This window comes from Triplophysa rosa, linkage group LG4, assembly GCF_024868665.1.
Source record: "Triplophysa rosa linkage group LG4, Trosa_1v2, whole genome shotgun sequence".
Taxonomy (NCBI): domain Eukaryota; kingdom Metazoa; phylum Chordata; class Actinopteri; order Cypriniformes; family Nemacheilidae; genus Triplophysa; species Triplophysa rosa.
Window position 1 is genome coordinate 29,407,771 of NC_079893.1, and position 27,199 is coordinate 29,434,969.

The 27,199-nt window shown below is 39.7% G+C and overlaps 3 protein-coding genes across 8 annotated transcripts in view; all 3 read left to right on the plus strand.

The window, feature by feature from the left end:
* The first annotated feature begins 2,628 nt into the window (after window positions 1-2,628).
* fam161a (FAM161 centrosomal protein A) lies at window positions 2,629-8,180 on the plus strand. The gene is made up of 7 exons (XM_057332511.1): window positions 2,629-2,871; window positions 4,007-4,248; window positions 4,340-5,596; window positions 6,188-6,355; window positions 6,639-6,738; window positions 6,917-7,077; window positions 7,447-8,180. Exons 1-7 carry the CDS (start codon window positions 2,716-2,718, stop codon window positions 7,781-7,783), a joined length of 2,421 nt encoding a protein of 806 aa, XP_057188494.1. The 5' UTR covers window positions 2,629-2,715; the 3' UTR covers window positions 7,784-8,180.
* A 391-nt stretch (window positions 8,181-8,571) lies between these two features.
* xpo1a (exportin 1 (CRM1 homolog, yeast) a) lies at window positions 8,572-16,995 on the plus strand. The gene is made up of 24 exons (XM_057332499.1): window positions 8,572-9,173; window positions 9,694-9,823; window positions 9,900-10,001; window positions 10,119-10,191; window positions 10,317-10,378; window positions 10,583-10,627; window positions 10,721-10,902; window positions 11,046-11,094; window positions 11,185-11,304; window positions 11,662-11,790; window positions 11,984-12,142; window positions 12,241-12,438; window positions 12,523-12,661; window positions 12,741-12,922; window positions 13,172-13,328; window positions 13,544-13,842; window positions 14,039-14,222; window positions 14,308-14,414; window positions 14,507-14,701; window positions 14,836-15,004; window positions 15,199-15,333; window positions 15,534-15,693; window positions 15,778-15,874; window positions 16,077-16,995. Exons 2-24 carry the CDS (start codon window positions 9,698-9,700, stop codon window positions 16,221-16,223), a joined length of 3,216 nt encoding a protein of 1,071 aa, XP_057188482.1. The 5' UTR covers window positions 8,572-9,173; window positions 9,694-9,697; the 3' UTR covers window positions 16,224-16,995.
* A 680-nt stretch (window positions 16,996-17,675) lies between these two features.
* The window catches only part of usp34 (ubiquitin specific peptidase 34), a 56,195-nt gene continuing 46,671 nt past the window's right edge, over window positions 17,676-27,199 (plus strand). For all 6 annotated transcript variants that reach the window (XM_057332486.1, XM_057332489.1, XM_057332487.1 and 3 more), the window contains exon 1: window positions 17,676-18,015. In XM_057332486.1, coding sequence (XP_057188469.1) covers window positions 17,973-18,015 — 43 coding nt within the window. In that variant the 5' untranslated portion in view covers window positions 17,676-17,972. The remainder of the gene's footprint in view (window positions 18,016-27,199) is intronic.

Here is a 27,199-nt window from a genome sequence, read left to right on the forward strand (position 1 = left end):
TCTTGGCTTAAAAACGATTCAGGACCATCATTTACTCAACTTCGAGTTGTTCCAAATGTGTATAAATGTCTTTGTTCTGATGAACACAGAGAAAGATATTTGGAAGAATGCTTATAACCAAACAGATCTCAACCCCCATTGACTCCCATAGTAGGAAAAAATCAATGGTAGTCAAAAGTTCCCCAGAACTGTTTGCTGTCCTACATTCTTCAGTGTCTTTTTTTTTGTGTTCAACAGAACAAAATAATGATAGGGTAATTTTTCCTACTATGGGAGTCAATGGGGGTTGAGATCTGTTTGGTTATAAGCATTATTCCAAATATCTTTCTCTGTTCATCAGAACAAAAACATTTATACACGTTTTTGGGTGAAGTATCCCTTTAAGCCTAGTCTAAGACTAACTTAAATATAAGCGGTGTCTTGATTGAAAACAACTTGCACTGGCATATCTTAAAATATATCAGTGCAATTGTTTTTTCTCAAGATGCCCACCAGTAATGTTTCTTTATAAAGTATGTTTTTAAAAACGACTTTAACATCCCATTTTAACTAAGGCCTAGTCCTGGTTTAAGATAATCCCTGTCCGGGATACCACCCCTAAAATAATATGGAAATTGTCATGCATTGCAACACGTTTCATCTCACTTGTAAATTTTCTCTACTGCTAAAGTAAAATGGCGATGCCTATTTTTTCATGAAATATTGCAGCGTTTATTGTAAATAGTTTATCAATGTAGGTCGTTCTCTTTTCAAAATTCGTGTGCCCTCATAATCTTTAGTTAAAATGGAAAATGCACTTCCGTCCTGTAATGACTATCCATCACAAATGATGTATGTTAGACGACTTGGGCGGAGCATCCGTTAACTCCTCCCCTTCAACTGTCAGTGTGCTACCAGTTCATTTCAAAATGCAGAGGCTGTTTTATACATCAAATCAAATCGCAGAGAAAGACGAAAGCCACGCCCAATATTTTTCTCATTGGACATTCCATTTCACTCGGAAATGGTTTTGACTAAAAGAGATACAGCTACCTCCACAGGGCATGCGCACTTCAATACCGTATACTTTTTGTCACGCTAAAAACTGGTGATTTTTTATTATTGTAAGTTTGTTTTAGGGTTGGGGTAAGTGTAGGCGTTAGCTAATGTAATTTATTGTAATCATATGGCGAGATTTTGCCCCACTTCCGGCCGTAGCTGTATCTTTTTTATTATTTTTTCATTGCCACAGACACAATACAACAGTGCTACATCACATTTCCAGAGAGAAATACAGAAAAGAAACAATACAGAAAATGAAAAAAGTCACTAAATAAACTAGCTTTTAAACTTACATTTGTCAAAGCTTTTTTGTTATCCATTTGTTCCAAAGTCATGACATATATTTTAAAATCATTGATAAAATATGAAATGTTTGGTTTACATAAGGCCCACTTCGTTTTATGTATATGATATTTAACTAATATAATAAATAACTGTATAATGTATTGTTCATTACTTTGTAAATTATAGTTTTAAAATAACAAAATACATAAAAAACACAAATTTCCACCATACTTCCCATATTTCCACCAAATTTTCTATTTATATAATTTTCCAAGTATTTCCAAAATAATCTTGAATAGATACAATGGTAAAACATGTAAAATAGTTTGTTTTGCAGTAGCTGTATCCTTCTAGCAACAACCCTCGGAAATGCGTCAAAATACGGAAGTAAAAACGATCGCCACTTACGGTTCACGGAGACTTTAAGTCTCTTAAAGGTTAAAATGGTTAAGATGCTTTATGAACGACTTTTTTCTGTACTATGGTCTTTTCTGTAATTTTAAGGGGAAACGTCCAAATTTTAAGAATTTTCTTAGAATTTTGTCACTAAGGGCAACTAGGGCAAAGTTTTTTCATGAATACGGGCCCAGGTCTGTGAAGATGCATGACTGTCTTTTGATTTTTACAGTTTGAACATATGTGATCTAAAAATATACTAAATGAAAGTAAAGGAAAAATTTTGTGCTGAAAAGTTCACCCAAATTATAACTCATCCTCATGTGATTTCAATCCTACATGACATTCTTCTGCAGAATACATGAGATATTTTGAAGGATGTTGATAACCAAACAACATTGACCCCCAAATTGCCTTTCATTGTATGAACACAAAACCACTGAGACATTTCTCAAAATATCTTCTGTGTTTACGGAAGAAAGACATCATACAAGTTTTGACCCAAGAGTAAATAAAGGATCCTTTTTTATATTAATTTAATGTTTCAGAAAAGTGTCAGTAAATACGTTTAAATTGTAAAAAGGTGCTTCACATAAAAACATTAAATTTACCTCAGAAAGTCAAACAACTATGAGTTTTGCCATTTTTGCTTTTATAATATACATTTAAAAAAAGAAATGTTTTGGTTAATTTAACTAAATTGGTAACAACTAACTACGATTTTGTTCATTTTATGAAGGTGTCTTTACCCTCGATCCAAAAGTAGAGGGACCAATGTATGTTGTGAAATTAAGAGAAAAATATATTAATAGTTTACACATTCCCCAATCTTGGCAATATTTTAACCTTACTGTGCTGGTGACTTTTATTTACGTGCGCGCTCCCTCATTTGCAACGTCACTTCAGAGCTATGCGGTCGTCAAGGAGACTCGCACCTGGCGGGCGCTTTTATTCATTCAGTGCTCTGTATGAGTGAGAAAGAAAGTCGCAGATATGGAAAAGTGTCACCGCGCGAATGTGCTGGTAACGTCCTGTGTGAAGACGCCGGTAGACCCGCACACTAAAGTCCCGTTAGCTCTGTATGAAAGAGAGAGAGCACTGCCGTGCGCCGCCGCCGGATTCACCGACAACCGCGACTATGAGAAAGAGGTAACGTCATGTCAAAGCGGATAAAAGTTTATAAACTCCATTTGTAATTGATGTTCAAGATTATTTGTAATTTTGCACTATAACAATTTTAGAAAGCCGTGTAAGTGAACATTTAGTGAATGAACTGTGCTGTAGCTTTGGATAAAAGCGTCTGCCAATAGGCATTTGAAACATAATGTGAAAAAACGAAATAAAAATGTATATGGAGAGTCAGTAGGTTCTTATAAATTTATGCATTTGTTGTTTTGTGTGTTTTACAAAAACATGAAGATAACACAGATGTGGAAAGAATAACCCGCCTTAAAGCGTTGTTCTTACAATTTTCCATAAGTAAATTATCCTGATTTTGAAGTATTAACCACAAGCATAATAATCACATTTTGGAATATGGCTTCTACATTGAAAGCTATGTTATAATCATGGTTGTCTGGGGCCACAATTCTTAGAATCATTATGTTATTAACCATTTTATATAAAATGGTTATAAATAAAATAATTATACTTATTATACAAAAATTGGTTTATGGATGTACAGAATTGTTCGATGTAGCCCTTACGGGTATAGTTGTGTAACTTGTGTTTAGCTGTACTTAGGCCAACAAAATTGAAGTTGGTTTTGCCAAAAGTTAGCAGAACCTTTCTTCAGGGAAATGAAAAATGTAAAAAAAAAATGTTACTTTGTCTTTGGTGTGTCCTCCTTATATAAGGAAATATATGTGTGTAAAATGGTGTTGCTTTGAAGAACGGTCTGCCAACACAATCTGCCATCTGCTCCTAAAGCTCTCAGACCTGCAGATTAACAGTTTACGCACACACGCACACACACACACACACACACCTCATATTACACACAGCTACTGTGTGTAAGCAGAATTATATAAGAGAATATTACACATGATCAAATACATGTCAAACAATATCCTAGTGCCTACATTCATGTGGTGTGGGACAAATATTTAGTATCGAATATTTGGGTCATTAGGTTAAATAGAACTCTAAAAGTATTCTAAGACAAAAATAAAGGGGCCAAGATATTTGCATTGTTTTTTATGTCATATCAATATTTTGGACACATTTCTTTGAAAAAATATCAAACTTAATCCTGTTTACATTTCCTATTGTTTATTTTTAATAGATGGAATATGACTCAAGATCTGACCTGGTGGATCATGACTCTCCCACCAAAGACAGCAACCATCTGACGGGCGATAACATTGACATCAGGCAGTTGTACTTCTCCAACCAAGAGTACTATTATAAACTAGAGCGGCTGAAGAGAGCTCATCTTCACACGATGGCTGAACTCGAACATATGTATCGCAAGAAACTGGAGCTCAACGAGGTGACCCCCGAGAAGAACAATGCTCAAACCAACTGGTGAGTTTATGTACATTGATTTTGTTTCCATCATAGTATGTTTATCGTAACGTTTGTCTGTAGATTGCTTGATTTTGGTGTTTTGTCACAGTTCACAACGAGGAATGTTAGCAGGTAGTCTGAAAAAAGCTCAGTCTGCTCTGGAGCTGCGGCGCAATTCGGACCTGTCTGACACCTATGTTGAGGAGCATATAGCTGACGATGGCCAAGGAGACCGAAGCAACTACAACACAGAGAAAGGGCTCCTCTTTTCCCCCAAAGAGCACATCAAGAACATGTGGCAGGACTTCAGAATGAAAATACTTTCTCCACCCCAGCAGCACCCGTTTTCATCCTCACTGCAGAGCCTGCCTGATGATGCCCAGGCCAACACCAAGGCCAGGCCTCCACATAAAAAGCGCAAGCAAGCCAGAGATGACGGCTGGAAACCGAGAGTCACGGTTCCCAAACCTTTCCAGGTGACCCTTCGTGAGGCAGAACGGCTAAAAAATGGCATAAAGTCACGTTCAGAGATCGAACGTGAGAATGCAGACCTCAGGCGCCAGCTGGAGGAGCTTACAGAATGCCATCGCAAGTTCCGTGCCAGCCCAGTGCCCGCGCACGTACGCCTTCCGCTTTACGAGGAGCTGCATGAGCGGGACGAGGAGCGCAGGCGGCTTTATCGAGCGACGGAGCAGCAACGTCTCCATGCCTCTCAAAGACCTTTCAGCTTCTTGGAGCGCGAGCGGATGAAAAAGGAGCAGAAAGAGGCCAAGCTTCGTGAACAAATGCTCATACAGGATAAGGAGGAAGAGGAGAGGAGGAAATACCCGTTCAAGGCCAAACCTGTTCCACGGGCGGTGAAGGAGGCCGCATTGGGTGATCAGCAGAAAGAAGAGGAGCTCTATCGCGCGATAAAGATGCAGATGCGGGCGAGGGAGCTACTTCACAGTGCAGCCATGCCCCCTAGCATGCTTGCTCAGCGCATTAGTGAGAGACAAACACAGCAAGCCGCCCAGAAAGACAAGCCAGTTCACCGACCCAAGATCAACACAAACGTTCCAGACTTTGATGCCAGTTACAGAAAATTTCAGAAGCAGCTGGAGAACCGTAGAGACGTACGACCCTTGACTGCGTGCGAACCCTTTAGATTGCGTACATCGACTATCGCCTCACACAAGGAACGCATTATGGCTGATATCGAGGCAGAGAAGCAAAGCCCGAGACAGACACGTTGGCCCTTTGTGAGCACACCCGCATTGTCCCCCATGACTCCCTCGTCATCGCTTTGCTCTTCACTGTCTGGAAGTCAGGAATACTTGCCTGCTAAGATCACTGATGCAGCCAAGAAACGGCAAGAAGCTGTGAGGTAACCGTGAGGCCAAAAGCCCAGATTCATATTTGTCCCCCAATCTTGCTTTGAAGCTTTACCCTGCCAGACCTTTCCAAGTCAAGTGATCTGTCTGCACCTTATTATGGATTGCAAAGTTTGTGCAACCAGACCTTAACTTTCCCTTCCAGTGTGTCTCCCGTTACTACCTCATGATTCCAACATCAAAAATACTATTTCGTGGGAACCCTGATGTCTTGTGGTAGTTGTGTTTGTGTTAGATTGCAGATGATCTTTGTGCTGCCTTCATGTCCATGCAAAGTTCATATCAACAACTTAATAACTTAACTCATAACAGACAAGTTTTAAAGCATACTGTAAGTCAACCACAAACGATGGTCATGTGGTTAATTATGACCAAGTTGAACCTTCCAGTTTCCGACTGGTGGCATTGAAGTAGTGTTAATGTACTTTAGCTTTGTTAAAACACTCATTTCAGAAAGATTTGAAGGCAGTCCACTGTGCACTCCCAGAAGCCCAAACCCTGTCCCTGCTGGCTTACCATAACGTCATCCTACTGGCAGCCATTTTTGAAACATTGAGACAACAGCTCTTTACCCTTCTGGGTAGAAAAGTTCTAGAAAAGAGAAAGAAGGCAGAGGAAGAGGAGGAAAAATGGAAGGAGACGCAAAAACAGAGGGAGAAGAAACTACAAAAAGTGATCTCAAAGCGGGCCCAGGCAAATGACCCACATGTCGCCCTTGCTCAGACATGCCAGTCTAAACTCAAAGAGTTCAGGTAACCTTTGCAGCACTCATAATGATAAAATGCATATGTGTGTGTGTTGATGACAAAAATATACTTAGTTAGCCTTTGGTGGTCTTACATTTTGACTGATGATTCTATATGAAGAATGAACAACAAATTCTTTGGGATTTCAGTAACTTCACCCCAACTTAGGACAAGTAACCAAATATTCAAGAATAGAGTAGACCCAATGTAAAAGGAGTTCACTACATAAAAATGATAATAAACAAGCCATGTCAGATGTAATGCGCTGTATATCTTAACATGGGAACAGGCAACAAGAAATCCAGAGATGTCGAGAGTACCAGGAAGAGATGAGAGGTATTCAGGAGCGAGTTAAAGGAAGACCTTTGCTGCTGGAGCAGGTGGCCCAGGTGACCTGTCTCTTCCATTCAGCCTTTATCATTTATTCTGTTTGCTCTGTAATATTACCATTATAAAACTTTTTGTGAATACCGAGCAGCTCTCTACAGAAAGGGCTAACATCATAAAGAACTCCACTACACATGATGATGAAGATGTGAGTTTTGTCTTTCTCTTTCTGTATCCCAGATGAATGCTAAGAGGGCAGCAGAAAAGCTTTATTCTGACGCTTTGCATGGATGTGGTCTGAATGAGTCGTTTGTCAGCAGAAAAGTTCCTAAAGGGTTGAAAAACGGACAGGAAACTCCGAGCCCCGCCTTTTCTGACGGCCAGGCTCCTCCCACAATCAGGTATGCTATAGACCGCTTCATCGGAAGCATGCACTGGCCCGAAGTTACCTTCCGATCTGTGTTTGGTTATAACAATTTATTTTAGATTTAATTTATATTATATTATATAATATTAATTTTGTAAAATATATTAATATTTTATTGTATAATAATTGTATTAAATTAAAAGTTCTCAACAGTTATTGATTCTTTGCGGAGATCTACTGGAAGTTAAGTATGGGCCACATAACGTTTGTTACCGTTTATACCATTATATTAGCGTGATATCAATATAAAAAACAACAGAACTTATTCCTTGAATTATGTATAAGACTGCATCTGTGAGTTTCCGTACTGGTTTTAAACTGCTTTCATCCATAATGAAAACAGAAACGAGGAATACGAGGAATATGGAAGCCTGCAGCTCTGTCTTCTCGACGATTACCTTGATGATTATGAGGAATATGACCATGAAATGGAGGAAGACCACATGGACCAACATGAAGATTATAAACCAAATGAATATCAGGACAGTGATGAGGAAAAGGAGGATGATGAAGGACGCTCCTTTGATGATGAGTTGAATTTTGAGGAAGATGACAATAAGGACGATGACATCATCAGGAAGCGCAGCCAGAGCAGCAGGGGCAGTGGGAGTGACAACAGTCACCATAGCAACAGAAGCAGATCAGGAAGTATTGGTCTGTTACTTGATGAAGAGAAATGAGAGGATCGGAAAGTTGATTATGAGAAATGAATGAATGTATGTTGTTAGTCTTGTTAGTGCCCCCTCTGGAGAGGGATGGTATTTTTTTCTGAAGCTGCAATTTGTTTATACCAAATATGTTTAATGTATTTTAAATTGAACAAACTGTCACTAAATCTGTCAAAATCCGGTCAAGGTCACATTTTACCCCAACGTCAACAGACAAAAATAATATATTTTGCTCAAAAAAGGCTATTCGTATATCATTATTTTAGTGACAAATAAGATAATGTTTTAGTATTTGGTGTGTAACTGTGATATTTTTACTCTGCATTACAGTATTTATTATTAGTATTTTAATAATGATAACAATTAGTATATTATTCGTATTTTAATGTCTGTGTTGTAAAGTAACAAAATCATGTGATGAATAAACTTAATATTAAAGTTTCAATGCCTTAAGTATTTAGTCATTAATAGAAACATATTAAAACGTTTTAAACGCGCCAGAACCTAAAAATACACACCACGGTCAGTTACTGTTAGTACATCACAGGCAACATCTCAGTAATTTTCCATGCTCCACGCGGTCCAGCCCACATCATGCTGTGAAGAAAAAACCCGCCTCGTACATGAAACCGAGGGCGAACGACGCGCTGGGAGGGGTCAATCCTGACTGGCGGCACCTCCATCCAATCGCATACGAGAGAAACGCTCGCGTCGCGCTCTCCAGCCAACCAGCTGACACAAAGGGCGTTTCCGCAGTCCGAATTTTACGCGGCGCTACGGCCTGAAAACTAAACCGAGATGGAATATGCCAGTCTGAACCGGTTTCAACCGGTCTTGCGTGTGATGCATGAGACTAGAGAAGAGCTGGGTCACAGAGCTCTCGCAGATATCTGCTTTATAAACAACGTTTTTCTGCACGAGACAAACGATTAACTGATAATAAACTAAAGATTGGTTTAGAAGGTGCTTATGAAACGGAAGGAGCTGTTAAAGCGAGTTGTGGAAGATTATATAGACATATGAACAGCACGGGCTATTGACTGAAAAAGGACTCGGATTGAATGACTGCAGAGAATCATTAAAATAACGACACAAATCCTGAATTTGAGGGCGTTTTCATACACTGCGTGCTCTCCTCTTTAGTGTGCGTTAGGTAGTGAGCTAACACGCTAGCTAGCTGTTAAAGTGAACTTGCTGGATACGTATTTGGGTTGGAATAGTTTTACACACTTGTGCTGTGTAAAATGAATTAAATCAGACTCGTTTAGTTATCTTTGTCTACCTTATTGTGTTTGATGCGGCGCGCGTTTCCAGGACATTACACCATTAACGTTACCCCAATTTCTAAACCCGCTTAGTTTCGCTTTTGTTTCGGCGAAATAAGGAGTATTGCTTAAAACAGGTAAGTCGAAAGGGTGTGCATTCAGTATGAGTGTAATGCTTGTCTCGTATAATTCCTATTCAGTAAGATAAGTCAGTTGAACGAAGTGCTAGTTTGCTGACACACTGCTGCTGGCGACCAGAAACGAAAACGCATTTGGTCCCTCACGACTCGCCGTAACTGTAGCTGCCACACTCATCTTCATGTGAACCGATTGCTAAACTAGATTGTTATGTGTGTTGATTAAAATGTATTTACATGCTCAATTTTTGACGTGTTAAAGTGTTATGTTTAATATCATAACGCAGGAAAAAGCAATTTAATAATGCAAACAGTTATACAGTGAGTTCAGCAAGCAAGCAAGTACTCATTGTGAGTCACTATGTGTAGCCCATTAGTAAACTTGTGCGTACAGTGTTAAACTTTCTTACTAGTGATCACATGGTTAAATACATGATGTGTTATTAAATTGTTTATGAAGTGGCATCGTTAATATTTGAGTTAGTGTTAGTTAGTTTCTCCCATCAACCCCCTTCTACAGCTCTATGCCGGCAGACATGACCATGTTGGCAGATCACACAGCACGACAGCTGCTAGATTTCAGTCAGAAGTTGGACATCAACCTGCTGGACAATGTGGTCAACTCCATGTACTATGACGTCGGATCTCAGGTAAGAGTTTGCTTGTGTACAAACAAAATTTATAATCGCATTCGTAAACAGGTGCATCAAAAGTTTTTGTTTTCAGCAACGACTGGCACAAGAAGTCCTCACCAATCTGAAGGATCACCCAGATGCCTGGACCAGAGTTGACACCATATTGGAGTTCTCCCAGAACATGAAAACAAAGGTATGTCAACATTGGTGTGTCATTTTCTATGTAATTTACTTAATGGATAATGTATTTTGCAACATTAAGCTTGTGTTTAATCTCTTGATTTTAATGTAATTGCTGCTTGCGTTGCAGTATTACGCTCTTCAGATACTGGAGACCGTGATCAAAACACGCTGGAAAGTTCTTCCACGGAATCAGTGTGACGGTGAGGGACAAGCTGCATGATTTTAAGAATTATTCAAAGGAAACTAATCCAACAAATTTTGAACCTTTTAAAATCTACGTGTTAAAGTAATTGTGCACAAATAACTAATAGTTCTTTGACCACAGGTATTAAGAAGTATGTTGTGGGACTGATTATTAAAACGTCCTCTGATCCTAACAGTGTAGAGGTAAGATAAAATCGTAAACCAGACAACGTTCTGTCTTGAGAACACTTAATGTTTAAAGGTCATAAATATGTTTTGCACTACAACACTGTTTCTGTAAAAAACAACCTTCTGGAATCTGATCGTGGCTCCCTGATGAATTCATACATAGTTGACATGTTTTTTGAACATAAATGGATCAATACTGACTCGCATGTTCACTTGCAGAAGGAAGGAGTTTACATAGCAAAGCTGAACATGATCCTGGTACAGGTGAGCATCAGATTACTTTTGCCACTTGTAAACAAGAGGTGGTTGTCCTGAATAGTCAACAAATATTTGTAATTTTGCCGTACGTTTGCGCAGATCCTGAAGCAGGAATGGCCGAAGCACTGGCCCACGTTCATCAGTGACATTGTGGGAGCGAGTCGCACCAGTGAGAGTCTGTGTCAGAACAACATGATCATCCTGAAACTCCTCAGCGAGGAGGTGTTCGACTTCTCCAGTGGACAGATGACTCAGGTCAAAGCCAAACACCTGAAGGACAGGTACATGCGACCCCTTAAAAGACACTAATTATTACACCTGTTGCTAACATCCGTTTGGAATGGAAGGACTACTTTTTACCATTAAAACGTCTGTGTTTGCCTCATTCAGATTTAAAATTAAATCCTCTCTCTTTCTCTCTCAGCATGTGCAGTGAATTTTCCCAAATATTTCAGCTCTGCCAGTTTGTCATGGTACGTTACAAGCAGACACACACTTAACAGCCCAAATCTGCCAAGCTTTGAACATTTGTAACACCTGTAATGTCATGTTGTGTTCACCAGGAGAATTCCCAGAATGCCCCTCTTGTCCATGCCACGCTGGAGACTCTTCTTCGTTTCCTAAACTGGATTCCGTTAGGCTACATATTTGAGACCAAACTCATCAGCACCCTAGTGTACAAGGTAACAAAAATAACAAACGCTAGTGGAAGTGTCCTGTCATGCTAGAGCTTTCCCACACATAGAGCGAAGTATTAAGAATAATTACTATCATTATCGTTATTTTAGTGCCGGCCTACAGTGACTTGACCTTTTTGTTTCTCAAATTGTTGTGTACTTAAACTCATACTTCATGTGAAAAGACCAGCTTTTACTTGCATTGGTTCAGCTTTCTTTCGCATGAGAAAAAAAGGTTATTGATTAGTTGGACTGCCGGAAGTACTGCTCAAAGCTTTGTGTCCAAGCTGGTGCTCCTACAAATATAATTCATTCATTAAAATTGTAGATCTGTTGAAAAAAAATGTGTTCTCTCTCCTGCAGTTTCTGAATGTCCCGATGTTCAGGAACGTGACTTTGAAATGTCTGACTGAGATTGCAGGGGTCAGCGTCAGTCAGTACGAGGAGCAGTTTGTCAACCTGTTTACTCTCACCATGACGCAACTCAAACAGGTGCGTGCAAACTGTGATTGAGGATTTTTTGAATAATTTGATTTAAAAATCGAATTATTAGTTTCTCTTTTTAATTCTTAGTTTTTTACTGTATCTTAGGAAAAGATTGATACTGAAAAACATTAGCGTGTATTTAAAGGGTAATTGATTGGTCTTGGGAAAGCTGTTTATTTAGCATTAATTGTAACCACAGATGCTGCCACTAAACACAAATATCCGCCTGGCGTATGCGAATGGGAAAGACGATGAGCAAAACTTCATCCAGAACCTCAGTCTGTTCCTCTGCACCTTCCTCAAAGAGCACGGACAACTGATAGAGAAGAGGCTGAACCTCAGAGAGACGCTCATGGAGGTACAAACACACAGACAATTTCAAAAACACTTATACAGCACACAGTGAATTGTTGAAAGATGTTGACACGCGCGATAATGTGACGTCTGTATGTGCAGTCTCTGCATTACATGTTGCTGGTGTCAGAGGTGGAAGAGACTGAGATCTTCAAGATCTGTCTAGAGTATTGGAACCACCTGGCCGCTGAGCTCTACAGAGAGAGCCCCTTCTCCACATCAACCTCTCCACTCCTCTCCACCAGTCAACACTTCGACGTGCCGCCCCGCAGACACCTGTACCTGCCCGTGCTCTCCAAGGTCAGTTGTGTTGAGATTTCTGTGGGCACAGATTTTATGTGGGTCTATCCATCTGATTGTGGGTGTGTGTTTGATATGTCTCAGGTACGTCTGCTTATGGTGAGTCGCATGGCCAAACCCGAGGAGGTTTTGGTGGTGGAGAACGACCAGGGCGAGGTGGTGAGAGAGTTCATGAAAGACACAGACTCCATCAACCTCTACAAGAACATGAGAGAGACTCTGGGTAATTACCATGGGCTTCAATTCCACACATTTGTGGTCTTGATATATTTGAGATGTTTAATAGTTCTGTTTTTTCCCAGTCTATTTGACTCATCTGGACTATGCCGATACGGAGAGGATCATGACAGAGAAACTTCATAATCAGGTGAACGGTACCGAGTGGTCCTGGAGGAACCTGAACATGCTGTGCTGGGCCATCGGCTCCATCAGTGGTGCCATGCATGAGGAAGATGAGAAGAGATTCCTCGTCACAGTCATTAAGGTCTTTACTCACTGTTTGCAGATGAACTATGATATAAAAGTGTATTTAGATCGTTTAAAGAGTGTATTGGTCGAATGTTTGTGCTTGATGTGAATCTATCGTTTCTCTTGTACACACTATGTGAAAAGGCCTTAACATGTCTTGAAGCTTTTCTCTTGTTTTGTTCTCTGGTGGTTGACCTTAACTACAACTTTCCTTCCTCCGTTTCAACTCTTGAGCATCTAATCAGCATGTTTGTCTCTGCCTCAGGATCTGCTGGGTCTGTGCGAACAGAAAAGAGGAAAAGACAACAAGGCCATCATTGCCTCCAACATCATGTACATCGTTGGCCAGTACCCACGATTCCTCAGGGCTCACTGGAAGTTCCTCAAAACTGTTGTTAACAAGCTCTTTGAATTCATGCACGGTGAGGAAAGATTGGGATTTTGTCCTGTCATATGTGCGTTTCAGGGACGTGCGCGGGGCGTTTACTGCCCGTTAAATAAAAAACTACAAATTTGTATTATGTTGGTGTTGGTTTTTAGGGCTTGTTGGCCCTAATGAATGCGTGTTCATGTTTACAGGACAAAAATTGTGTTTTTGATGCATGCTGTTCTAAATGGAAAGTGTCCCCTGTTTCAGAGACCCACGATGGTGTGCAGGACATGGCATGTGACACGTTCATCAAGATCGCCCAGAAGTGCAGGAGGCATTTCGTGCAAGTGCAGGTGGGCGAGGTGATGCCCTTCATCGATGAGATCCTCAACAACATCAACACCATCATCTGCGACCTGCAGCCGCAGCAGGTACACACGTTCTATGAGGCTGTGGGCTACATGATCGGAGCGCAGACAGACCAGACCGTGCAGGAACAGCTGATCGAGAAATACATGCTCCTCCCCAACCAGGTGTGGGACAGCATCATTCAGCAGGCCACCAAGGTGAGCTCTATGAGCGTTCTTTTTTGTGATCTGAGTTCAGCTTAATGTCCTTTGTAGACAGAGAGGGTCACCAATAACAGTTGATACGTATGATGTCATCAACCAAAACAGTTGGACTGTTGTTCTTAGTATTAAACAAGACTGCTAAGATTGATAACATCTGAACTCAAAGCACATGATGTCATTGTTCTCTCAGAACGTGGACATTCTGAAGGACGCAGAGACCGTGCGCCAGCTGGGCAGCATCCTGAAGACCAACGTGCGAGCGTGTAAGGCTGTGGGTCACCCTTTTGTCCTGCAGCTGGGCCGCATTTATCTGGACATGCTCAACGTCTACAAGTGCCTGAGTGAGAACATATCATCTGCTGTCCAGACCAATGGTGAGATGCACATAACATGACACACGTGACTCTACGTCTGGCAAAATAATGCTTAAACCGTTTCTATTTGGCTTTTCGTCCACAGGTGAAATGGTGACCAAGCAGCCCCTCATCAGAAGTATGCGAACTGTGAAGAGAGAAACTCTGAAACTCATCTCAGGATGGGTCAGCCGTTCCAATGATCCTCAGATGGTTAGTTGTGCTGATCTTAGAGCAGGTTCTTCCAAGTGATAAAGATTTGGCAGCAGTGTATTGCAATACTTGGCGTTACTTTGTGTTCTCAGGTTGGAGAGAACTTTGTTCCACCTTTGCTGGAGGCAGTTCTCATTGACTACCAAAGGAACGTTCCAGCTGCCCGGGAACCAGAGGTGCTCAGCACCATGGCAACCATCGTCAACAAGCTCGGAAGTCATATAACAGCAGAGATTCCCAAGATCTTCGATGCCGTGTTTGAGTGCACCCTTGACATGATCAACAAGGTTAGACATTAGTCCTGTTTCACTCCTTATCACTGATTGAAGTTGCAAATAAAAGTGTCAATCATTTGATATGGGTCACTGTGACTGGTTTGTGGTGTTCATGATGTATTTTGATGCGTTTTTCTCTCTCTCAGAACTTTGAGGAGTACCCTGAGCACAGGACACATTTCTTCTACCTGCTCCAGGCCGTCACTTCCCAGTGCTTCCCTGCGTACCTGTCTATCCCACCCGCACAGTTCAAACTGGTGCTGGATTCCATTATCTGGGCCTTCAAACACACTATGAGAAATGTGGCCGACACAGGTGGGCCGAGAGATTAGAGTTTGGTTCTAAACATTGCCTATACCAATACGCCCTTGTTGTAATGGAACTGCACCGGCAAAGAGTTTTTGTCTGCATTTGCTTTGCGTAGACTACGTTTCTGGCCTTACATTTGAACCTTGAATCATGTACAGCATAAATGAAAATGCTCATTCTGTGTACATTTGTGTGTCCAGGGCTTCAGATTCTGTTCACTCTGCTGCAGAACATCACACAGGAAGAAACGGCCGCTCAAAGCTTCTATCAGACGTACTTCTGCGACATCCTGCAGCACATCCTGTCGGTTGTCACGGATACATCTCACACGGCTGGTCAGTCGCTATGCAGAGTGACACACTCACGGTGCAATTTGGACAAACCGAAAACTTAAAATAAAAGGCGCCCATCCGTTAGATAGCAGCCTGGATGAATCTCATGGATGAAGTGTTTTGACATATGTCAATCATTTGTATAATGATGATTAAGATTTGTGCGTAACCAGCAATTAATGTGTATGGTTTGTGATGGACAGGTTTGACGATGCATGCCTCCATCCTCGCCTACATGTTCAACCTGGTGGAGGAGGGTAAAATCAGTGTAGCGCTGAACGCTAGCACCAACGTCAACAACCAAGTGTATGTGCAGGAGTATGTGGCCAACCTTCTCAAGACGGCCTTCCCACATCTACAAGAGTAAGCTCCTATAGAACAGCACATGAGTGTTTTGCTGGTACAACGCCGGTGTGGCTGTCGTGTTGATGTGTGGTTTATTTTCAGCGCCCAGGTGAAGGTGTTTGTCACGGGTCTCTTCAGCTTAAATCAGGACATTCCTGCTTTTAAAGAACATCTCAGGGACTTCCTGGTGCAGATCAAGGTATGTCACTTCCTTCCGACTAGATTTTCACTTCCTCTTTCTGTAACGAAAGACTAGCACATAACCAGCTACAGATATAATACGCTCATTAAGATTCTATATCCATCCAGACTGCATTTCTTATCCGATCTATTCAGACGGACACTACAGACATGGTGTGATTAAAGCCGCCACCGCTCACCGCCATTTTGTTTGATTTCAGGAGTTTGCGGGTGAGGACTCCGCAGATCTCTTCCTGGAGGAGAGGGAGACTGCTCTGCGTCAAGCCCAGGAGGAGAAGCACAAACTTCAGATGTCCGTTCCTGGAATCCTCAACCCCCACGAGCTTCCGGAGGAGATGTGCGAATGAGCACCTGTACAGTTTTACACTCTTGAAAGAAAGAAATGCTTGTGTATAGAGGTTCAATGAGGAAAACAAAGAAGATGAACCCAAATGGATGGATGTTTGCCGAACAAATCAATGCCAATGTTGTCGCTTATTAGCCCGGCCCCTCGCCGTGACTCCTCCCACTCAGTCTCACCCCTTGGTTTTACATAACCGTGTTTTATATAGAAGGAACCCTTACTGTGTATCTCTTGTATATCAATTATTCCTTTTTCTGTTTGGTGTTTAGCAAATCAAAAGTTTTAATGTTTTCGCCATTGCTCTTGACTTTTGTTCCATCTGTGAATATGTAATATACATGAAGACAGACCGTTGTTGCACAGGTAGACAGAGATGTCCTCAGATGGGGGCTTGCTAAACTGCGGCCACATGGCTTGTATGTTCTACAGCAAATGAATGTGATTCTTTAGGATGACTGGTGATACTGCTCTTCTGTTCTGTTCTGTTCGGGGGAGTTTGTAGTGTGTATGTATATTTTTCTTTTTCGGTTTGCAGTATTTGTGAGAGTTTGTGCTATAAAATATTTTTTTTGCCTAACAACAGAAGGTCTGTTCACATCCTATTTGTAAAGCTGTGTATTAGTACTATGGAAACAAAGCCGGTTATTTTTACAAAGCGTTGTTGTTGTTTTTTAATCTGTCATATAGGACTCATTTAACTTAAGAACCTTGTCAATTGTGCACATTCTAAGGACTGTATATTTCTGTAAATATACAATTGAACCTTTTTGCATTAATTTTGTGTTTTTCGTTATTCAATTAGAATTTGCAGCTATGATGTAAAGTTTCATTCGGGTTCTCACGGTCATGGAAAACATGAGTTTGTCCGGGAATTTAAGCAAAATGTCTGGATAATGAAAGATTATTTGTCGGATGAATAAACAGACATATTTGGTCTGTTAAGGGTCTAATTTAAGAATTATTAAATTTACAAGATTATCTCATATATCTGTCCATAAATGCACTGGTATTAAGGTGTGACAATATCAACAGAGTCATTTCATAAGACCCCTGGGCAAAAGAAAAGGGAAGTCCATATAAAGATATTGCTTCTTGCCTCAAGTCTGCCTACATATTTTGGGAATAAAGTGAAATATTTTTTCTGCGTATGACACGTCTAGGCCCATAACTTATGTCTAACCGCTTAGGTACCACAAATGAGACTAATTTAACCCGTGCAAATGTCAAAATTGATACACATCACGCGTCCACGTGCATGCCTTCGAAACACCGCGAGATTTCCGACAGAAAGTCGAACGGGCTTGAAGAAGCCGTGACGGAAACGCCGATGTTTAACAAACGACTGCTCCTCCCACTCTCCCGGAAAAAGCCGAACGGGTCAACAAAAAGACATAGCGGTAAGCGCGAATATCCGAAAATGTACGAATGTTTCCGAAACCCTCCGACGGAAATGACCGAAGTGTAACTCCCGTCCTAGTTCATCATGGCTGCCGTATGTGCTAGTCTGCACTGTAGCGCTCTGCTCGGAGATTGAGTCTCCGTTTCTTTCAGTGCCTCACATTTACTGTCTTCGCCCTCGACATTTCGACAAACAGTCCCGCTCGCACGAGCCTAAACCACCCTGGTTGTGTTGTCTCATCAAAACGAGCCGTCCTCAAGCATTTCGTCGGGCCTTAAACCCCCCTAAAAAGGGAAAACAGGCAACATTTTTATTTCTCCCATGATCTGATCACACTTTCCGCCTTTATGAACCATGTGTGAGAACTGCGCCGAGCTGCTGGAGGTGCTCAATGAGAGTAAGTCATCAGCATTTTGTTGTTTGTTTGCTTGCTTTTTGTGTGTTTTTGTTGTGTTAAGAGTTGTTTGCAGCTCAAGTTGTTAGCATGACTGTCCGAGCATGCGGCTCTCTGCCTCGCATCAGCGCTGATGGTTATGTGTAACGTTAACGTTAATATTATTATTCACTTCGCACTTACTGTCAACATAACGTTACGTGTTTGAAAGAGACGTTTAACTCCCTACGAGTGTCATCAAATGTGTGTTTATTGTGTTATAATGAATTCAAAGCTAACGTTAGTTAAACGTGTTAGCCGCGTCCCTACGTATGTTAAACATTACATCGTTAAATATGACACACGATCTGCTTTTTGTTATGCACGAGACACTAAAAACACCGACAATTGTGTGTTGATCGGCAGTTTGGTTCGGTATGTGTGGAGGCTGATGGGAAGTTCACCTGACATTAGCCTTAGCATTAGCCTGAGGAGAAGTGTTGTGACATTGTCATCCTTCAAAATACAGTCGGATCGACATTTGAGCACACCACACGATCCACAATTGCGATTTATTTCTCTTTTCTGAGCTCTACGGTGATCTGAGAGTGATATTTTGAGTGTTTTTAATATATTTGGCCTGGTGATGTCCGGCTGCAGGAATCAGCCTGTATTTGTGTACGTGTGTGTTTGTGCTTTGTTGGTTGGAGTGTGTTGTGTTGTCTCGTGCGGATTGATGAGATTTCTTTGAATGGCTTGGCAAGTAAATGCAGTCAGTGATAGAATAGTTGTGTTGTTGTAAACTGTTTTGATCAGTGCAGTGGGGTTCTTGATATGTTGGTTTGGAAAAACGCAACAGTACATTATCATGGTAATTTCCCCCAAAACATGGTAATTTTTTTGTATTGTAATATTATATTTGTTATAGCAAATCAATAAAACGTCAGTGGTAAAAAATGTCTCCATTTCCTTACCATGACTCGCAACACTAAGCTTATAATAATGGTTATCAATTGAGCTATGTGGTCAGATTTAGCAGAAAATGGTGGTTTAAAGGCAAAGATAAATACGTAAAGTAACCTGCAATTTTTGGTTTCCAGCTGAGATGGCGATAGAGAGGCAAAAGCTACGGATTGCAGCTTTTATAGATGGTTTCATCCGGATGCACGCCCCTTGCCCGTTCTGGTCTGTGTTTGGTTATGTCTGGCAAATCGCAATTTAATTTATTTCATTTATTTTAATGTGATTTTTATATTAATATTTTATTGTATATTAATTGTATTTAATTAAATTATAACTGCTCAACACAACAGTTACTGATTCTTTGAGGAGGTATATCGGAAGTTAAGTTAAATTGGGCCACATAACATTTGTTTATGTTGTTTCTACCAAAACAGTTATTAACGTCATTATTATTATTACCTGTGTTTCACAAATTGGTTTACACATACTTAGAAACAAATTAATGTTTAGTATAATGCAATGTAAGTCGCTTTGGATAAAAGCTACTACTTTGATGAAACTGTACTTGAGTACAAGTGAAATTACCAGTAAAAAAATCTACTCAAGAAAAGGTAATAAGTAGCTTGTTTAAAATTTACTCAAAGTAAAAGTTACTTGGTTACTTTTTAAAAGCGTGAGGGGAACCTCTCCTGTTTTGTGAAACACCAACAATAGTCATAGTGCCTAATGTTATATATTAAAATGGGTTACAAATAATTTTTTGTCTTGTTTTGCAGAAATATCACAGAATCATATAGCAGAAATTTTAACTAAACAATTCTTAAATCAATGTACATTTTCTTCAGAAGCAAAATTAAGCCTTAAAAAGATTTTAAGCCTTATTAATAAGCTATCAATGGTACACACTAGGGCTGCAGCTATCGATTCTTTTACTAATCGAGTATTCTACAGATTTTCCCATCGATTAATCGGGTATTCGGATAATAAGTACTTTTTCTTTATTAAAAAGCAATACTAAATATACAAGAGAAAATAAGACAGGTCTCTTAAAATGAGTAAAACAACTAATTTGTTTCCTTTTTAGAACAATTAGTTTTTATTGCTGAAATAGCATACATTAATATCTGCGAAAACTAAACCCATTTAGTACATTCCATTGCCATATTAAATTCAAAATGCAATACAATATAATACAAATATATAAATAAGAAACATGAATAAAAATGGAACTAATAATTTCAAACAATAGCCTATGACTTTTATTTTGGCAGGTTGTCAGAAGACCCTTATTTTTTAGTATGTCTGTTTCTTCACTCAAACAATAACATGTTTGTGAAATAAACTCTCAGAGCAACTCTGGAGATGAAGTTCATGTGTTCATGTCCTCATTCAGCGCAGACGCAGACAAATTCATGAGCATCACGCGTGTAGCATGTTAAACTGTGCAGTTCATTCACTCAGACACGCAGAACAGACAGAAGAAATGTGTAAATAACAGGATTCGGTGTCCACTAGTCCGCATCTAGTTTGATGGACTCAATGCAGCCGGAAAACAAGTTTCACTCGTAAAATAGACTAAAACCAAGTCAAATATCAGTTCACCATTTCAATAAGCTATTAGGGCTGTGACGGTGGCAGTTTTTTACCACCGCGGTGGTAATAGACAAATCGACCGCGGTGGTGCGGTGGTTAAGAAATATATATTATTTATATAAATAATATTTATATTATTATATTTGCGTGTAGCAACCACATGACGAGTGGAAGAGAAATATAGACCTTATTTAAATACTTGAAATTGTTAAATAATTGAAATATGATATTTGAAATAAATGAGGATGAAGCATCCGTCAATGTTTAACGCGCAAATCCATCAGTGAAACGGCATGCTACAGCATATAAAACATTGAAATAAACATCAGTAAATAATGAAAACTGAAATGATATAAGAAAGCTAAATACTAAATAAAAAAGCTCTTGTTGCAGTAACTTCAGTCAGTGGCGTATTAACCCTTACAGTCCTTAACAATTCCATTTGAAACAAACTGTTTAAACCTACATTGGCTTTCCTATTCAGATTGCCATAAAAACTTTACTTTTTCCGACTCGTTGATGTGAAACTTACTTGTTGACATTGTCCAGATTAAAATGTGTACAGCTGCACTAAATGCGCGTTCAGAAGATGTGCACAGGAGCGCAAATTAATAGATGTCTCTCCGCAACCGCGGCAAAACCTGCGCGCGCTCCGACACTAAGCAAGCTGGTCATAGCCAGTTTTGATTTTATGTATCTGTACATTTCTCAACAAGATCCATTGCAGAATCCGCAGAATAACCTGGGTTTTGCCGTGCAGGTCTGCGCTCGAACGCACCAACGGTCACGTATGCCAATTATTTCTGTTAATTTAAAATTTTTTAAATAAAACCACCCACAACTGAAAGGCTTCAACTAGCAATCGTTATCGCAACTCTCATATTTATTACACCTATATTTGTCAGAGTGACGTGCACTACCGCCGGTGGCAGTTCACCGTCATGGCACTTTACCACCGCGGTGGTGCGGTTGTTATGGCAACCGTCACAGCCCTATAATCTATCAGTTATTTATCAGCATGAGAAACACGTGTGAGCGTGTGAACATACTAAAATGCGTGTGTCTCACGGTGAATGCATGAGACTGTAACATGAATAGAGTTTAGCGGGCTGTGCGTCAGTAATAACGGTCCGTGGGGAAACGCAGTGCTCCGTGTGTACTGTAGTTAAATGGATTAAACGAGGCTTCGAGGCAGCAAAAATTGCCTCGATGATTTTTTGTATTCGAATAACTCGAGTTACTCGAGGAATCGTTTCAGCCCTAGTACACACTGCTAAGTTTCAGTAGTGAAACCACATATAAATCGTTCCACGCAGGGTTCCACGTTTGTACGGAGTGAGAGTAAATGTGATGATTGACAGTTGTAACCCGGTTGTTACCAAGCCAACATTTTTGCCGTTGATCGCAGTGAACAAGAAACATGAATCCCAAGAGTTTAATCCTTTTGATACGTATCTGCTGTTTTCGGCCAAAGACTGGTTAAGTGAGGCAATTTTAACTAAAATACAGACATAGACGCAGTGTTATGTTTATGTTCAGAGCTTCACAGCGCGCTCTCGCGGTGTTGCCATGTTTACATATTTTTAAGAGCTTCGCATTTGTTGTTTAGGCTTTTCTTGTGAAGCTGCGGATACATTATATAGTAAATAAAATGAACAGTTGCGTGTAGTGTTTTTTTTCCTTATTAAATGAGTCGATTTGTAGGTTTATTTTGGGCTTGTCGTTGTTTGCTGTTCTTTTCAACAATATGATCTGGCAACACGGTCCTTTTTATGGCAGGGCTGGTGAGGCTTTTCAAAACGCATGAAATAGCAAGAATATTTTCATGTGACTTTCTTGCCCCGCTCTTACAGAAGAGAGAGACATGTGATGGACGTTTAAATTATAAATGGGGTGCAGATACATTAGTGAACTGTGCATCTACAAAACGGGCTTAAACACTTAAAATAAAGCATTATGCACCAATGTTGTTTTGACTTTTACTAAACTGTCCAAACTTCTTATTATTTACCAATGCAACAAGGGTACGAGCAAATGTTATTTATCTAACCTCTACATTCTTGCACATAAGGACTTTATAAGATGCTAGTTTACGTTGCATAGTGTCCGTAATCCTGTCTTGAAGCTGCAATGGTTGCTTAAATATGTCCAGGGGTTTACTTCATTGTCTTCAGCAGTCAGAGTTCGATGGGGTTTCACCTTTAGGACAGGTGCACTACCGAAGTCTTACTTCTCTGTCTCCTTCGCTCTTCTGGTATTGGCGCAAACTCGTACTCGCACCCGTCATTCACTGGAGTAATTTCCGGTAGCATTTTTTTCCTTGCAATGTTTTCATTATTTTTTTTACTCCGTAATGATTTTAAATATAACGACGTACAATACATCACACAAATCATACTTCAGGGCTCCAGACTAACTTTTTTTACTAGGACCACTGGTGCCCCTGACTTAAAATTTTAGGAGTGCAAGCAAAAAAATTAGGGGCACACCTTAAATCAGCCTGCAATGCAAGAATTCACATTTTCCCCCAAAATAACTGTATTACTGATACTGACACAAGTTAGTTGATGACAGCAGATTTGGTTCTGCGTATTTAACAAGAGGCAGAGTCTACAGAGAAGCTTTGTTATTGATTGGTGCTAAATAGTGAGACTGTAATTTAAATTCATTTGAACCAACAGAAATTGTGCTTGTATATATTTAATTGTTTACAGAGTGTTACAAAGCAAAATGAAAGGTCTTGTGTTATTACGTTCTTACGATGATTTTATTGCATATTAAGGACACTTCCTCATGTTCACACAACACATGTAAATCTAACGTCAAAAAATAACTTGACAAGAGCTGTCGTTCATACTTGCTGTGAATGGATTTGAAATGATCCAGCGCTGTCTCAACTATTATAGATAAATGATGTTTCCTGAACTCCTCTGCAGTTAGTTTCGTTTTAATCATCTCAAATATCCAATCGTTCGTCCTCGGGCTCAAGAAATCCGTCACAGCAAACAGCGACTCATAGTAATGCGCTCACGTTGTGTGTGTAAACTTGTCAATGACGACCTGGATTGTGCGCGTACGCAGCAGCAGGAAACACTGGCACGCAGTTGACTATCATGGGATGGACTATCATGATCTGCTGATATCTCAATAAAAGCCCTTATGAAAATGATCGATATTTTTTACTATAGTAAGCATAGTTTAGCTATAGAATTTGCATTAAAGCACATGAATCACAAATTAACCATAGTTGCATTATAGTAACTGCAGTTTAACCATGATGTAGTTCAACTATGATAATACAAATTGTAATAAATCAGAAAAGGTGTGTTTCTACGTGTAAATATACACAAAACGGTGCTCATAAATATATATATATATTTTGCAAACAAGTCAATAAGCAGGCTAAATGACCATACAGGTTGATATCTAAATGTTTTACTTCAACTGTGGAATCGAAACTGGGAATCGATAAGAATCGAAATTGATAAGCAGAATCAGAATTGGAATCGGAATCGATAAAATTGAAACGATTCCCAACCCTAAATGCGAGTAAATGTAATGCGTTACTTTCCACCTCTGGTCTATCGCTGTTCTTCAAACCTTTTCAGGTGTTTTCATGATAATAAAGTATATTCATAATGATGATGTTTGAGGAGTGTTGCTTTTTCAAGTGCACGTTAAAACGACTCGATCTTGTAGTGATTTTAGATCTTTGATCGTACTGATCAAAGAGCCGTAGTTCATTGAAGAGCTGTGCATAAAACACAGAATCGAATTCAGAATCGATTTAGACATGTAGAAATAGTGTGAATCGCAATATATATCGCCCAGCCAGCCCTAGTAACAACCACTACCGTGTCCCTACATGACTGTCAACTTTTACGAGTTTTTAAATGTGTTCTGTATTCCTTTAGTTGGGTCATTCCCATTGTGATATCCTAGCAACTATTTTGGCATCTCTTGGCTGTGAATAATATACTAATACCTGATATATAATGATGTCTGATATAGTTAGGGACTTAATTTAAATAAGAAGACATATTTGAACATCCAAACAAATACACGCATTGCATGAAATCTTTGTTTTTCAATATAAACGTGATCTTGATCGAGGTTTTATTAAAATGACTAATCCAGAATACCTGACGTCTAGCCATGTGATTTCTTCTGGTTCCTGTGAATGGTTTTCTATTGTATTTGTGTATGTTTGTCTCGTGTCTGCGATGCCGTAGTGAGTGGCAGCCCCATATGTGCATATTCAGCTTAACCTTTGACCCCCCCAACAGCTGTGCTCTGTACTTGTGTATGGCGATAGGTGGTAAGGCTTAACCTTTAATTTTGTTGTGAGTTTGTGTGAAGTGTTAATCTGACACAGTGTGCCGTGTGTTCTGGAGAGGTTTAATATTGTGAAGTGTTTGAAAACCTGTACGCTTTGTAAACCGTTGTCTGTTTATTCCTATAATCTAACTTTGATGTATTTTCTGTAGGCCAAACACAGCCAGAAAGTCACTAAACCAGTTTTTGTCCCAGACATAAAAAACATGAATCATAATGAAACACTTTATAAGCTCATTTATTATTTGAACTATTTTTGTTATTTGGTTTGAATATGCTCATGCGTAAATAGTATATCAGACCTGTCATTTCGTATGGCTTTGCGTACTGCACTTATTGTGAGCTCATTGACAAAAAATGTTAAACGTTGAAGTTGCTTTGAATATATGAATAAATGTAATGTAATGTAAAATGTATGAAACTTGTGTTTTTTACTTTTGTTTTAAAAATACAAGGGTAAACGAATGATATGAAAATTCACGTTTTTTGCCATTTTGTGCAGTTTGAAAAACTCATTTTGGTTTCGTAACGTAAGACGTTGAGGATTTTTGGGCTTTTATGGTGTCAAGTTTTGAGTTTAACAGCTTTGATAACAGATCCTCTTATCATAGCGCCATCAAACTTCTCTTCAGTCCGCTCTGAGCACAATGCCCGGGGTTGTTACTGTACAACTGTGTGAAACAAGAGAAAAAGACAGGAAAGCTCCATAAAAGAAAAAGAAAGAGAGGCTGGGAGTGAAGAAAGAGAAGAAAATCTCATGTAGGTCAAGGCTAGCCAGCTGCTCGATTGAACTTTACAACCCCAAGGTAGTTTTCAGGAGTTTTGTAACTCCCCCGTTGCCGTGGAAACGATTAACTGTGCTATGTGGGTAGGAGGGGGTTGTTCATGTGGAGAGCGTTTTTCGGGGCAAGGACCCCTTAGATGAGAGATGCAGGGGACCCCCTTACACTAAATGTGTAAACAAAGCTATTTAAATAGAAACAACCCTATTGTCAAAGCGATATATGTTAAGACATTACATTAGCACTATTATGCATGTTATTGTTGCACATACTGTACATACTTTTTATTATAAATTGCTAATTATTAAGTGTCATTTTTTTTCCTTCTGCTTATCTTTGTGTTGCAGAACACACCGTTATTTTATAATTCTGAGCTCCGCTGTCTTTCTCGTGGATCAGCATTGTCGCGGCTGTTACACGAAAATTCATGAGTTTTTCTGCAGAGCTTCATATCAGACTGAGGAGAGCAACATGCAACGAGTCCGCGTTGTTTTTGGGGCAACTTATCAGTGTTTACAACACAGAAGCTGTGTGGTGTCATTTGCCTGTCAAATTAGAGCTTTACAGCTTTAACAAATTTGAACAGAAGTTCAGAAATATATGAGAATGCTCTTTATTTGCACGCAACTCCTTTCATGCGTACTCTGAACTTATCGGAATGGAAACAGAGAATGCACTGATTCTTACCTTTCCATTTTTTTATGATGCAGATCATAAAATCTGTAGAAATTTGCAATAGAAATTTGTTCTATTGCTTGCTTCTGCTGCCTGAATGGATGTTTTTGTCCGCACGCAGGTTAAATTTGCAATGCGCGGGAGTAGGGCTGCACGATTAATCGTATTTCGATCGTGATAACGATAAGTGGGACACATGATTAATTAATTGAAATTGTCGCGATATTAATGTGTAAGGACCAAGCACAAATCAAACAGTCTAAAATCAGCAAACTGTTTGTTATTCTCATTGGCGGAGTAACGGATGATAGACTGCGTCACAACTGACATGACAGCGTTTAGTTTGCGAGCGCGCTCTCTCATATTTGTAGAAGCTGGCTTCGCGGGATTTACAGATACGTTAGACAGCTTGAATGAACATAATGGCGGAGCAACAAAAGAAAGGTGCAGAAGGACGTTCGTTAGTTCCCAAAAAGGCGTCATACTCCGCTGTTTGGAACTATTTCGGGTTCGACGAATGTGATGTTGATCAGGTACGAGTCTTGTGCAAACTGTGCTCCTGTGCCATCAAAGCGTCCAAAGGTAACACAACAAACCTCGTTAACCACCTTAAAAGCCACCACAGAGTACAATATCAAGAATTTCAAAGGCTGAAGTCAAAAAGAGGAAGTTTTATTTTTACCAGAGTTAAAAAATCTCTGTTAGAATCCTCAATATTATGTTCTGACATCTCTGTTTATAGCCTAATGTTTTATGGCTGTAAAATGCAATAAAAAAAGTTCTTAACTAAAAGAATAATCGTTATTATTAATCAAGATTAATTTTTTGAGCAAAATAATCATGATTAACATTTTTTCTGC

Bases quoted from the DNA above. Each gene is read 5' to 3' on its own strand.
- fam161a (XM_057332511.1), top strand. From the start codon at position 2,716: ATGGAAAAGTGTCACCGCGCGAATGTGCTGGTAACGTCCTGTGTGAAG. The intron at 2,872-4,006 runs GTAACGTCATGT...TATTTTTAATAG, and splicing joins ACCGCGACTATGAGAAAGAG to ATGGAATATGACTCAAGATC. The intron at 4,249-4,339 runs GTGAGTTTATGT...GTTTTGTCACAG, and splicing joins AACAATGCTCAAACCAACTG to TTCACAACGAGGAATGTTAG.
- xpo1a (XM_057332499.1), top strand. From the start codon at position 9,698: ATGCCGGCAGACATGACCATGTTGGCAGATCACACAGCACGACAGCTG. The intron at 14,702-14,835 runs GTTAGACATTAG...TCTCTCTCTCAG, and splicing joins CCCTTGACATGATCAACAAG to AACTTTGAGGAGTACCCTGA. The intron at 15,334-15,533 runs GTCAGTCGCTAT...TGTGATGGACAG, and splicing joins GGATACATCTCACACGGCTG to GTTTGACGATGCATGCCTCC.